Consider the following 15000-nt stretch of genomic DNA (forward strand, 5'->3'; position numbering starts at 1 on the left):
ATATATATATATATATATATATATATATATACGACGTAAGTGGAGTAGCAAACACAGGAGTCTTAGTCTTGAGTTTATTCCTGACTAGTTTCGCAGGTATGCTTTGAAAAAGCCAACCTGTCAGAATGTCTCAACAATATATATATATATATATATATATATATATATATATATATATGTATATATATACATACATATATATAATACATATATATATACATATATATATATATATATATATATATAACCTTTTTGGGTTGGGGGTTACATAGGGAGGACTTAATGCGGGCGAGATAAACTCCAAAACGGGAGTTTTCTTCTTATTTATTAAAAATTGAGGCAATCTGGTTAAACACTGTACACAATTAGTCACAAGGCCACGTAACACACTGTACACAATTGCTCACTCGGGCAAGTCACACACCAACCGCTCCTGGAGCCGTGCACTCCCGTTTTGTTTCCGGAAATGCTGAGTCTGCTGAATTTTGAGGTGCTCGCAGTCACCTTGTCATGATTTTTAGTAAGGCTGTTTGGCCCTTTACAAGTTTGTTCTTGGTTCATAATTACTACCTATATAATATACTACATACATAATATATCCAGGGGGAAAGGGTTGAACAGTAGTGTGTTTCCGTGTGTTAATCCGGGTTGGCGATTGACTGCATCTATGGCGTGCGTTCGTGTGTCTGTGTGTCAGTCCGCTTCCGTGCGCTGAGCTAAATTGCTGATTCGGCTAGCGCCGTAGTGTCGGCCGGAGCAGATGTCTGGTATGTGGTGACGTGGTTAATGTGGTGTATACATATTGCCCTCCCCCTGGGGATAGGTGGCACCCGGCACATAATGGTACATTGTTAACAAATATAATATTGATATATATATATAGTTATATAGTCAGAGACACAAAATCTTTGGGTGGTTATAAGTGGAGAAGGGGGGGTGTGATGTTGAATTGATTATGAGGGTTCCAAGAGGACATGTTGAACAAGAAATAATGGGTATGTGATGTTGTGTCTCTGAGTGGGGAATAAGGTTGTGTTTCACCAGTATTTATATATATTTTCAACTTTTATCTATGAGTTTGTGTGACACTTATATATTATTTCTGAGAAACTCTTATCTGTGAGTTTGAATGGCACTATCTGTGTTTTCTGAGAAACTCTTATCTGTGAGTTTGTATGGCACTATCTGTGTTTTCTGAGAAACTCTTATCTGTGATTTTGTATGGCACTATAGTATGTTAAGATATTGGTGAGACACAAGATAAAACTTATCCTAGGTTTACAGCAATTTGGGAAAACCTTTTTCAAGCACTTATTTCATGCAAAAGTACTTTGTTAGTATTATTATGATAAAAATGATGATTAAGGTTGAGAGGGCAGTGGAGGCATAGGGTAAGATTTTATAGTGTAGATCTAAAGAGTCTATATCAAGGGTAGTTGATTTGTTTAGGAGACGTACCATGTCTATCTCACTTGGGAGGATGGTATCGGGGATCTTAGGGAGGGGTGGGAGTATTAGTTGGGTTATGGGACCTAGATTGTGGGTGGTGATTAGAGTGCCTTGGTAGTGGAGTTGGTTAGGTAGAAGCATTGAGTCCATCATATAGATGTGACAGGTGTCTGGTAGGGTGATAGAGCCGTTGATCTTATGATGGGAGGGTGGTTTGTGTAGACATTTTACGGATACTATTGTGGGGTGGGGGAGAAATATGAAGTGTTTATTTCCTACGTGGATGTGGTGTATTTGAGTGTTGTCCGAAAAGCGAAAGTCGCATGTCTCGGAAAGGTTGACTTTGGGTGTTGTGAGTTCTGAGAGGCAAGGTTGGGATTTGGTTAGTTGGAAATGGAATGGGTAACCTGGGTGAGAAGTGGACGAGTATGGGGAGTAGTAGTAGTGGTTGCATCCTGTGGATGGAGTTTTTGTTTTTAGTGATTTAGGATATGTATATCTGACTCTCGCTAAGGTTATAGTGGTCGGAAGGAAGTAGAGAAGGTTTGATAGATATGCGGAAAGAAGTTCTTATTGTAATGTTTGCCATTTTAACCTCCACTGAGGAATGCATGACGTCCTGCATCTTCAGGGGCGAGAGCTAAAGTGTATGTTTTAGTTGCGTCGACATAGTGTCATGTGATGGGAATTGCGCTTGGTTGGGTTATTTGTTAGTCTGGTGGGTAGGTTCTGGTTGGGAGGTGGGGTTGCGTTTAGGTTAAGTTTGACTTTTCTTAATTTCTCTCCGTGTATGGTTACGGTTGTGTGATCGGAATAGGAAAACATTATTGGGGAGTGAGGTTGTGACTGTGAAGGGGCCCAGGAACTTGGGTTTGAGTTTGTTAGTTCTATTAGAGTCTCTGACCATGACTGTGTCTCCAAGTGTTATGTTGAGTGGAGATGATCGTTTGTGTTGTTTGGTTTTGGGTTTTTCTTGAGCTGCTTTGAGGTTTTCTCTGACCTGTTTGTATATACTTTGCATGCCTCTTTTAAGGCATTGTGTAAGGTTTTCTAGGTTGTATAAGGGGGGTGGGGGTTGGTTAAAGATTTGGTAGGGTAGCCGCATTATTTGGCCAAATATGACCTCATGGGGGGACATCTTTGTTGCGGAGTTGACTGTGCTGTTGATACTGGCTTGTACCTGGGGTAGCCAATCTTCCCAACTATCCGAAAGATCGTTGGCCAAAGGTCTGAGGATTTCAAGCACTTTTCTGTTAGTGCGTTCTAATAGTCCATTCCCTTGTGGGTGGTAGGCAGTGGCGAAGGTTTGATTTATGTTGTATAAATGTGTTATTTCGCGCATTACTTCGTTCTTGAATTCAGAACCGTTATCAGACAGCTTTTGTCTTGGTATATTATACCTGCAGAATATGTTGTTAACCAATGCTTTGGCCACAGTCTCTGCTGTTTTGTCTTGTAGTGGAACTAGTATTGTGAATTTCGACAGATAGTCGACTGCCGTGAGTACATAATTGGAACCTTGATGGCTCGTTGGCATTTTAAGTAGGTCAATGCCAAGTGTTTCCCATGGTTCAGCAGGGAGTGGGATGTCTTTGATATTGAGTTGTTTGGGGTCAGGTCCTCTGAATTGGTTACAAGTGACACATGAGTCTATATGTGTGGTTATGTCTTTTTTCATATGTGTCCAAAAATATGAATGCCTAGCAGTAGTCAGTGTCTTATCCCTGCCTGAGTGGCCTCCCATTGCGCTGTCGTGCAATATGTGTAGGACCTTGGGAACTAAGGCTTTGGGGGTGACAGTAACTTCTCTGTCGTTAGTGGTTCTCCTTATGATTCCGTCGACCAGTTTGAGTTCCTCCATAGGGACAGGTGGTCGGGACTGTAAGGGTGTTCTTGAAAGTAGATGTTGTTTTACTTTAGACCATGCCGGGTCTTTGTCTGTTTCTTCTCTAAGGTCTTGCATAGGAATACAGGTTGTTTTTGTTAAGGTTGATATGTGAATTTGTCTGCTTAGTGGGTCTGCTACTACGTTAGCTTTTCCAGCTAAGTATGTGGTTTTAGGGTCAAAGTCTAGTAAGGTGGTTTTCCACCTAGCAATTCTGCCATGTAGGTCTTTAGAGTTAAAGAGGTGGACTAAGGGTTGGTGGTCTGTAAAGATGTTTATCTTGTATCCTAGTATGAGATATTTGAAATGTTTTAAACCCCATATCAATGCAAGTCCTTCTTTGTGGGTTGTTGAATAATTACTTTCAGGCTTATTTAGTACTCTACTTGCGTATGCAATGGGGTGCTCTTTCCCGTTTTCATCCTTTTGTTGTAGAACTGCGCCTATTCCTTTAGAGGAGGCGTCGGTGTAAAGAAGGAATTCTTTCTTCATGTCAGGAAAGGCTAGGACAGGAGCTGTGGTAAGAGCATGTTTAAGGGTGTCGAAGCTTGTCTGTTCCGCTTCAGACCATTTGAATGTCTCGCCTTTTCTTGTGAATTTGGTGAGAGGGGATGCTATGTGTGCAAAATTTTGTATGAAGTGTCTATAGTATGAGGCTAGTCCTACGAAACTTCTTGTTTCATCTGCGTTTCTAGGGGTTGGGAAGGATGCAATGGTATTTATTTTGTCTGTGGTGGTATGGATGCCTTGGGCGTCTACCTTATGGCCTAGGAAGGTGAGTTCCGTCTGTAGGAATTTGCACTTTCCTAGTTGGATTTTCAATCCCACGCTTTTTAGTCTTTTTAGGATAATCTCTAGTATATGGAGGTGGTCAGTTTGTGTGGGGCTATAGATGATGAGGCCGTCTAAGTAGACGAATAATGAGATTCCTATCATATCGCTGAAAATGCGATTCATTAATCTCTGTTGGGTTGAGGGGGCATTCTTAAGGCCAAAGGGCATACGCTGGAAGTGGAAATGTCCTTTATCTGTGGAGAATGCAATTACGGGTTTTGATTCATCTGTCAGTCCCACTTGCCAGAAGGCTGACTTAAGGTCAATTGTGGAAAATACAGAATTCCCGTTTCCTATGGATTGCAAGACATCTTGCATGGCAGGTAGTGGGTGTGGGTCAGATTGAGTTAGGTGATTGATTTTCCTAAAATCTACAACAGGGCGTAGAGTTCCGTCTTTCTTAGGGACTAGGAAGAGGGGACTGTTCCAAGGGGAATCTGAGTGAGAAATTACACCTTGGTGTAACATATCATGCACACTGTTGTTTACTTGTGTTTTCCTACTGTGGGGTATGCGGTAAGCGGGGGTGTATGAGGGGGTGGTGTTGGGGGGGGGGATTTGGATGTGGTGTTTAGTTATATCACATTTGCCTAGAGGTTCGCCTTCTAAGGCGATAGCCGATCTATTCCTTTGGAGGAGGTTTAGTAGCTTGTTACGTATCTCTTCGTTGGCTGATGTTGTTATTTGGTTGGGGTGGATAGGGGTGAGGTTTTGTGTTTGTCCTACAGTGTTGATGTGTTGTGGGAGTGGTTCTTGGATTGGGGAATTATGGAGGTGGACTGAACAAATGTTTGTGTTCTTTCTGATTTTGCGGTGTTGGTATGAGAGATTCGTTAACATAGCTAGGGTGTGTTTATTTTCTGACACTAAATCCCATGAAGGTTCGAGGAATATGTTGTTAACTCTTGACGTGTCTGGGTCAATTATGACATCCTGATGTTCGATTGCTCCGGGTATATATAGTGGGACTGTTATTGAATGTCTAGGGGGTATGATGACTGTGTTAGACATCAATGCCTTTGAAGTGACATAAGGTGGTGGACGGAATGAGTAGCTCTTAGTTGGAGAGGGGTTATTGAAGCCAGACATGAAAGAGGTTGTGTGTCTGGGTTGGGTGTTTCAGGAATTTTGGAGTTGTCATTTTCATCTCGGAAGGAGATTTTGTTGGTATCTAAGTTGATGATGGACTTCCAGTCTCGCAGGGACTTTAAACCTATTATACCTTGGTGGTCGAGACTCCATTCATCAGCTAAGTGGAAGGATGTGAGGCCTACCTGGGATTTGTTAATTTCTATATCTAAGTCTATCCTATCATGAAGTGATATGGTACTTCCTTCTATCAGTAGGCCTTCTGTGTTGGAGTACTGGATTTGGGGTGGGTCATTAAGTGCTTCGTAGAGAGCTCTGGGTATGAGGTTCAGGTTTGTGCCTGTATCAACCATCATCTCAACATTGGTTTGATCTAGTGTTACCTTTAGAGTGATATAGTTGTGGGGTGGGTCGGACGTTCCTATGGTGGTCTGGTGCGTGAGGCTGGTACACGTTCCCCCAATCGGTGTTGGGTTGTGTGTGTTGAGTTTGACGTTCTGTGGGAGGACGGTGTCTGTTGTGATGCTATAACTGGTCTCTTTGTCCTCTGATGAGGATGTGGTTGTGATCTTTGTTGAGAACATTCCTCGTTGGAGTGAGTTGTAGTTTTGTGTAGGTTGCAGTATTTACTTGGCCGTGTTGGTCTTGATATGTTGAGTGGGGTGGGGGGGTGCGTGGGTGATTGGTTTTGTTGTTGGACTCTACATTGGGAATCTGTGTGGGAGGTAGTTCCATGAACTGAGCAAGGGGTAGTGCGGTGTTGTGTCTGTGGTTGTTGGTGTTGCTGTGATCTACATTGGGCATCCGTGTGTGTCGTTGTTCCATGAACCGAGCAAGGGGTAGTGCGGTTTTGTGCCTGTATTTGTTGTTTTTGTATGCAGTCTCTGGTGTTGTGAGTTGTTGAAAGATGGTAGGAACACCAGGTTGATTGTTGTGCTGTATTGGAGCTAGGGGCCTGGTGTGACTGAAGGCTATTTAGTCTAGCATAATGGTGCTGGTCGGAGAGGGAAATGTTGCAAGCGTTGGTTATCTCTAAGATGTAGTTATAAGCTAATGGGTTTCTGGTGTTTAAATCCCTTCTAGCTGCTTCTTTTTTGACACTTTGGTGGGAGTTGGGAAAGATAAAGGCCTATCTCTAGTAATGTGTATAGATTTTCTAATGTCATTGCTTTCTTTCCTGAGATGTCTGTGAAGGTCCAAGGGCTTTGGTTTTCTAGATTTTCCCTAATTTCTTTTATTGTATTGGCAACATTGTCTTTGATGTTAGACTGTTTTTGAGTTCTAGTGTTGTTTAGAAATGTGAGGAGAAAATTAATGTTGTTTGTTTGTTTGTTCTGAAAGACATTAAACAGATGTGTTTTGTATTCATTGTATGTGATTCCACTAGCAATAAGGTTATCAAGCATTCGAGCCGTGGATCTATGCTCATCTGAGGCTTGTATATTCTGGCGGCATAGATTTATCTTCTCTAAGTTAGAGTAGTTAGGATTTTTAGAGAAAAAAAGGTCACATGCAGTTAGGAAGTCAGTGATGGAGAGTCCGCTAGTTTGAGAGAAGGTGGGAATTTCGGTTAGAGGGGAGATAGTCTGGTAGTTATTGACTATTGTAGGTTGGTGTTGGGATGTATGTGGGTTGGTTGGCAGTTGGGTTGGGTGGGGATGTTGTGATGGGAGTTGTGGGTGAGGATGTTGCGATGGATTTGGGTAGGGGTTTGAGGTGAAGGATGTTTGACTTGACGTTTGGTGTGGGGAAGGGCAGGCTAAGTTCTCGTATACATGGGTTGTGGGGTTTGGGGGTTGTTGTTGGGGGTCTACATGAGGGGCAGCTTGGAGTTGTGGTGAGGTGTGGGGGAGGGGGTTGAGAGGTAAGAGTGGTTGGTTTGCGTCAAGCAGTTCTTCGTGGAATGAGGCATATTCTAAGTGTGGGTTGTCAACGTTATTCTCGGGAATAATTGTAGAATCTACTTTAGGTGTGGAATGATCGATGTCACTGGGGGGTTTCTTTTCTTTCGATTGAGAAAGGAATGAGTCAATTATATTCTTGACTTTGGATCTCGTTCCTGAATCCATGTTAGTGTCTAACTAGGGATGCATGCATTACCTAAAAGATAGTGTGTTATAGTTAGATAAGAGGAGAGGTATAAGTCATCAATGGGTAATATGCAAACAAGAATCACTTAACTGATCAAATGCATATCAAAATGATACAATGTATGTAAAACAGGGTAATAATAATGTCATAAAATTGTAAATATGCATAAAAGGGTAATATGAAAGTTCTTGTACGTACAATATATATAACAAGGTAATAGTGAAATCTAAAAAAATTAATGCATGCACAAATATATGTTAAGTTATAAGTTGGCAAAATACATATAGGGGGTAAGTTTGATATAACAATATATTACTATTAAATGTATATGTGAATAAGGCACAGGTTATGTCATGAGTAATTTCATATAGTTAATTCCTATAACACTGTTACCTTATTGACGTAAAAATGTTATTTCCGATAGTTCTACGTGGGCTGTGTTGACGTCCAGCTGACGGCAGTGTCAGCAATTCTCGGTGAGCCAAAGGTGGCGGTGGGTGGAGGGTGAGTTGGGTGGTTGTGGTGGGTAAGCGAGAGTGCTGACCCGATGCGAAGGGGAGGTATGTTAGGTGGGTCCGGGCCTAACTGCTGTGAAACTCCTGGCCTGGGTGGAAGGGGTGGAGGTGGGTTAGGCGGGTCGGGGCCTAACCGATGCGAGGCTCCTGGTGTGGGTGGTCATGGAGGGGGGGTGGAGGGGGGCTAGGCGGGTCTGGCTCCTCCAGGTGAGGTTGCTTGTGGTTAGGTACGTCTAGACGTATGAAGTCTAGGTGTATGGTGCTCACATGGAATGGGAGAGAAAAGCGAGTATTAGGGGGATTTCAGGGGTAGACGAGAAATATTAGAATAATAAAATGGTATGAAGGGTGGATAGTAATTAAAATATTTACCTTTAGAAGGTGTTAGGTAGGTTGGAGTCGGTTGCGACGATTGCCCGGAATTGCGTACCGTGTGATATGGTGGTTGAATGATAATGACGATAGCGTACTGCCACCAGGTGGTTTAAAATCGAAAGCCTTCGATTTGACCACCGACTAAGATTGATGCAATCTTAGAATTCAGACTGTCGTCTCGAAGGGAGTGGTAGGTGGAGGGCGAGTGGGTAGACGTGTCGCTTGCGTGACGAAGTGATGTCTGCTTCGTAGACAGTGATCTTGGTCTTCAGAGCTGCGGGCGCGGCTGGTTTGCTTGGAGCTGAATAGAATCAAGCGGCTTGATTACTTTATTCTGGGAGCTTGATTGGTTGAAGATTTTATTTGGCCTTCTGTGGTAGGCGCGAGTGTAACCAGTATTACTTGGTATAAGATAGGCTTGTCTCTTCGGAGTTTGAAAGGAAACTACCGCTCGCCAGTTTGAGTGGTTGCGTAACCTTGGTTGTATGGCTGAGGACGGCGTTTCTATTCAGAGCGTGGGAGCACCGCTGCCGCCATTTATGTAACCTTTTTGGGTTGGGGGTTACATAGGGAGTACTTAATGCGGGCGAGATAAACTCCAAAACGGGAGTTTTCTTCTTATTTATTAAAAATTGAGGCAATCTGGTTAAACACTGTACACAATTAGTCACAAGGCCACGTAACACACTGTACACAATTGCTCACTCGGGCAAGTCACACACCGACCGCTCCTGGAGCCGTGCACTCCCGTTTTGTTTCCGGAAATGCTGAGTCTGCTGAATTTTGAGGTGCTCGCAGTCACCTTGTCATGATTTTTAGTAAGGCTGTTTGGCCCTTTACAAGTTTGTTCTTGGTTCATAATTACTACCTATATAATATACTACATACATAATATATCCAGGGGAAATGGTTGAACAGTAGTGTGTTTCCGTGAGTTAATCCGGGTTGGCGATTGACTGCATCTATGGCGGGCGTTCGTGTGTCTGTGTGTCAGTCCGCTTCCGTGCGCTGAGCTAAATTGCTGATTCGGCTAGCACCGTAGAGTCGACCGGAGCGGATATCTGGTATGTGGTGATGTGGTTAATGTGGTGTATATATATATATATATATATATATATATATATATATATATATATTATATATATATATATAATATATATATAGGTATGTAATATATATAATATATATAATAAATATACATACATACATATACCAAGGCTTTTTCCCCCTTACAAGGGAGGTAGCCAAAAAGGAAAAGGCATTAAATCACTCCCACCCATTTCATCCCTGAATACACTCCACACCCCTCCACCCTCCCTCTTATCTTAGTACCTCCTGGATGACGGGTCATCCCTGCACCTTGTCCACTGACCTGGGTCAGAAGCAGTGTCGCAAGACACAGCACATCCACAGCAAGGCCGCTTCATTAAATCGGCGACCCCCCCTCTCCGTCCCCCCATGCAGAAAAGGTGAAGACTGGGAGAAATCTCTTCGGGTTTCGTCAAATTTTGCTCACACATACTACCTCACCCCCCATCCCCCCATCATACTTCTCAGACACCTCATCATACTTCTCAGACACCTCATCTCAAACACATTCAAACTCCTTCTCTCTTATGTTTCATGTTTCTGCCCCATACAGTGCTGTTGGCACAATCACTCCTTCATACAGTCTCCTCTTAGCATCCATAACCAAATGTCTATTCCTCATTACGCTCTTGAATCCACCAAGGCATTTACTCGCTTCTCTCAATCTACATTCTACCTCCACCTTCACTCCACCTTTTCCTGCCACATTTACACCCAAGTATCTAAAACTATCCACTTCCTCCATTCGCTCTCCCTTAATGCTCACTTCCAGTCTACTGCCACTTTCACCCCTTGTACATCTCATCACCTTACTTTTACCCACATTCATCTTCAGCTTTCTTCTATCACACACTCTCCTAAACTCTGTCACCAACTTCCTCAATCCCTCCTCCGATCCTGCCACAAGCGCAGTGTCGTCCGCAAACAACAGCTCCCACTTTTCTCCATTTTCTTTAACCATCTCCAACCCCTGACCCACTACCCTTGCATTCACCTCTCGCACTACCCCATCCATGTATAAGTTGAACAGCCAGGGCGACATAACGCATCCTTGACGAAGTCCCACCTTTACCTCGAACCACTCACTCTCTCCATTTCTAATCCTGACACAAGCTCTACTACTCTCATAAAAACTCTTGACAGCTCCTAGAAGCTTTCCTCCTATCCCGTATATCCGCAAAACCTCCCACAGTGCCTTTCTGTCTACACTGTCGTAAGCCTTTTCCAGATCCATAAAAGCCCAAAAAACATCCTTCCCCTTTCCTATAGCTTTCTCACATGTCTGTCTTACCACAAAAATCTGATCTACACAACCTCTACTCCCCCTAAATCCACACTGTTCCTCACCAATTACTCCTTCTGTTCCTCTCCTAATCCTCTCAATCAAGATCCTCCCATAAGCCTTCCCAACTACACTTAACAAGCTAATCGATCTGAAACTACTATAACCACACTTGTCCCCATTTCCCTTGAAAAGTGGAACTATACAGGCACTCCTCCAGTCCTCCGGCACCCTAGCCTCTCTCGCCAGCAAACATTAAATAACCTCACCAGCCAGTCCAAAGGTAGGGAGGTGCTTAGAGTGAACTCTTTAAATGAAAAGGAAAAGGAGAAGGAGTACAAGAAGAAGCTGAAGGAGGAGTGGGAAGGGGTGAAGGATAGAGTAGAGCTAGGTGTGGAGGAGGAATGGGGATGGTTCAAGGAGGGAGTCACAAAGTGTGCAAAGATGGTGTGTGGAACAAGAAGGACAAGAGGAAATAGAAGGAAGGGTAGTGAATGATGGGATGAGGAAACAAAGAAGGTTGTAGAAGAGAAGAAGCGAGCTTTCTCAGATTGGTTATAAAATAGGACGAGGGAGTCATATGAGAGGTACAAAGAAAAGAAAACAGAAGTAAAGCAAAAGGTAAAGGAGGCAAAGAGGAGAGCAGATGTGAAGTGGGGTGAGAGTATGACAGAAATTTTTGAAAGTAATAAAAAGATGTTTTGGAAAGAAATTAAGAGAGGAAGAGGAGGCGAATCAAGTAGAGAAGAAAAGGTAAAAGGTGCAGATGGAGAGATGATAATGGAAGAGAAGGCAGTAAGGGGAAGATGGGCAGAATATTTTAGGGAGTTGCTAAATGTGAAGGAGGATAGGGAGGGAAAGATGGCTGCAGTTGGAAATGCTAAGAAAATGACCGTGATGAGTGAGGAAAATGGAGGAGAAATAAGGAAGGATGAAGTGAAGGCAGATGTTGAGATGATGAAAGCAGGTAAGACACCTGGTCTGGATGGATGCCATGCAGAATGTCTAAAAAAAGGAGGTAGTGATAATATATATACAGTATATATATATATATATATATATATATATATATATATATATATATATATAATATTCATATATAGTATATACATATAATATATATATATATATATATATATATATATATGTGTGTGTGTGTGTGTGTGTGTGTGTGTGTGTGTGTGTGTGTGTGTGTGTGTGTGTGTGTGTGTGTGTGTGTGTGTGTGTGTGTGTGTGTATGATATGATGGTAGTCCGTCGATTACGACGATGACAGCTTCTTCTCTGGTTTTCTGGCGGGGAGGTTCGTCAACGCCTGTTATGGGTTCGGAGGTGGCTTATTAGGCCAATTCTCGAACGGCAGACGCGGGGGCAGTGGGGGCAGGGGAAATGTTCATTGCTTGGAGGCTGTGATGACGTGGCTTTGTGCCTCGCTCTTGCCTTCCTGGCGTTTTCCCTGCGTTGGTCCTCAAAAACGGTCTGGGCCTGCAGGGTGATGGAACGCCACTGAGGTCTGTCCAAAGCTTCAGTTTCAAGCTTTTTTTGGTGGAATGTTAGTATGGGTAAAGTATGTCTTCACGCAGTCTTTAAAGCGCTTGCGTGGTCTACCTGTGTTTCTTTTGCCTGAGCTAAGTTCTCCATACCAGAGTTGTTTGGGGAGGCGGTGGTCATCCATTCGAATGACATGTCCCACCCATCGGAGCTGACTTTTGAGGATCATGGCCTCGAAGCTGGTCATCTTTGCACGGTCGAGCACCTCCAGGTTTGTGACTCGGTTTTGCCATTTGATATTTAAAATGGATCTTAAGCTGCGTATGTGAAAGCGCTCTAGCTGCTTCAGGTGTTGTCTGTACAGGGTCCATGACTCATAGCCATAAAGAAGGCTGGTAAGGACCACAGCCCTGTACACTTTCAGTTTGGTAGAAAGTCTGGCGTTTCGCTGGTTCAGGACTCGTGTTCTGAGCCGGCCAAGTGCTTGGCTGGCTTTGCAGATTCTGGCACTGATTTCTTTGTCCAGGCTACCGTCGTTGCTAATAGTGCTGCCGAGATATTTGAACTCCTTCGCATTTTTCAGTTGAGTTCCCTCGATGGAAATGGAGGGAGGCTGGGAGGTAGAGGTGAGTACTGGTTGGAAAAGCACCTCTGTCTTTCCAAGGCTGATGGTAAGGCCAAAGAGGCGGGCACCCTCAGCAAACTTATCGACGATTAGCTGTAGGTCAGATTCCTTGTGGGCCATGAGGGCACAGTCATCAGCAAAAAGTGCCTCAAGAATGAGTTTCTCCGTGGTCTTAGTCTTTGCGTTCAGTCGACGAAGATCGAACACAGAACCTTCAGATCTGAATCGCAGATATACCCCAAGGTCCAGGTCCCTGAAAGCATGGTTGAGCACACAGGTGAAGAACAGATTAAAGAGGATCGGGGCCAGGACGCATCCCTGTTTGACGCCATTGCTGATGTTGAAGGGCTCCGACACCTCTCCACCTGACAGCACCTGCCCGGTCATGTCGTCATGGAATTGTCTAATAAGATTGACGAATTTTTCTGGGCATCCGAGCTTGGACAGAATGACCCAGAGGGCCTCCCTGTTCACTGTGTCGAATGCCTTGGTGAGGTCAATAAAGACTGCGTACAAGTCCATGTTTTGTTCAATGCATTTCTCTTGCACTTGGCGCATGACAAAGATCATGTCAGCCGTACTGCTGTTTGGTCGAAATCCGCATTGTGCTTTTGGCAGGTTGTCTTCAGAGACATGGATAACGAGACGGTTGACCATGACTCTTGCCAGAATTTTCCCCGCAATGGGGAGAAGAGAGATACCTCTATAATTTCCACAGTCTGTCTTACTGCCCTTGTTCTTGAAGAGAGAGATGACGGTGGCATTCCTGAGTTCTTTGGGTATCTCTTCATGTTCCCAGATGTTGGTAAGGAGGGAGAAGAAGGATTTCAGGGCAACGGGTCCAACTGACTTAAAGATTTCAGCTGGGATCCCATCCATGCCAGGGGCCTTGCCTGAATTGGTCTGGCTAATGGCCTTCATAACTTCTTCCATCGTTGGTGGAAGGTCGAGGCAGTGGACTGTGGGTTTCTGGGTGATGAGGTCGAGGGCATGAGATTCTACTGTTGATGGCCGGTTAAGAAGAGTGCATAAATGCTCCCTCCATCGCGCGTTGATGCTTCTCTTCTCTTTCAGTAGGATGGAGCCGTCTACTGTCAAGAGAGGAGCGGTACATGGCTTCATGGATCCATAGACCTCCTTTATGGCACTGTAGAACATTTTGGAGTTCTGGGTGTGAGCGTATCTTTGGACCTCCTCTGCCTTGTCCTCCCACCACTTGTCTTGCATCTTTCGGAGCGTTGTCTGGGCCTGTCTCTGGAGGTGCTTAAAGCGATCATGCTTGGAGGTGGAGGAAGGGTCGTTCTGCCATTCAATAAAGGCCTTCTGTTTGTTGTCGAGGAGTGACTTTATGGTCTCATCATTCTCATCAAACCAGTCTTGATGGATTCTCTTCCTGGGACCAATGGTGGCCCTGGCTGACTCCGTCACCAGAGACTTGAACTGCTCCCATTGTTGTGTCGGGCAGCCAGTCAAGGGTCCGTGAGCAATTAGTCGGTCGTCCAGGTCATCCGCAAATTCATTACGTTGCTGGGAGTTCTTAAGTCGAGCGACGTTGTATGCTGGCTTGATGGTTTTCGGCATTTTACGGTGTGGTGGGATGATGTGCAGTGATAGGATGCATCTGACTAGACGATGGTCTGTCCAGCATTCTGCACCGCGCATTGCTCTTGTGATCTTCACATCGCGGATGTCTCTCTGGCGGCAGATGACGAAGTCAATCAAATGCCACTGCCTAGATCTGGGATGTAACCAGGTCGTCTTATACTTGTCTGCCTGTCTAAACATGGTGTTCGTAATAGCGAGTTGGTTTTCAGCGCACATGCTCAGGAGCATTAGGCCGTTGGAGTTTAACCTTCCTATGCCATGTAGTCCCAGCACACCATTCCAGTTGTTGTAATTTGCTCCAACTCTGGCATTGAAGTCGCCCAACAGAAAGAGTTTGTCGCTAGGGGGGACGTCTTTCACTAAGGTGTTGAGCTCTTCACAGAAGGCTTCTTTCGCTTCGTCGCTACTTGTAAGGGTGGGGGCGTAAGCGCTGATGATCGTGGCATGTCGGGAACGGTCAAGAGGGAAGCGAATCTTCATCAGCCGTTCGTTAATAGATGTTGGAAGGTCGGGTAACTGTTTGAGGAGTGAGGTTTTGATGGCAAGTCCTACTCCATGTATTCTGTCTTCGTCTTTGCTCTTGCCTTTCCAAAAGAAAGTGTGACCACCTTTCCGTTCTTCAACTTATCCCTCCTCAGGAAGTCTGGTTTCACTGAGGGCCGCCATGTCGA

The 15000-nt window shown here is 44.3% G+C and overlaps 1 protein-coding gene across 1 annotated transcript; it reads right to left on the minus strand.

The window, feature by feature from the left end:
• Positions 1-8396: 8396 nt before the first annotated feature.
• On the minus strand, positions 8397-14809 carry LOC143035599 (uncharacterized). Its single transcript, XM_076202466.1, has 3 exons — positions 12503-14809; positions 12217-12364; positions 8397-8539 (listed from the first exon to the last, which is right to left on the minus strand). The coding sequence occupies exons 1-3, from the start codon at positions 14807-14809 to the stop codon at positions 8397-8399; spliced, it is 2598 nt and encodes an 865-aa protein (XP_076058581.1).
• Between the last annotated feature and the right edge of the window lie 191 nt (positions 14810-15000).

Source organism: Oratosquilla oratoria, chromosome 19 (assembly GCF_046742065.1).
Source record: "Oratosquilla oratoria isolate Oo_2021 chromosome 19, ASM4674206v1, whole genome shotgun sequence".
Classification (NCBI taxonomy): Eukaryota; Metazoa; Arthropoda; class Malacostraca; order Stomatopoda; family Squillidae; genus Oratosquilla; species Oratosquilla oratoria.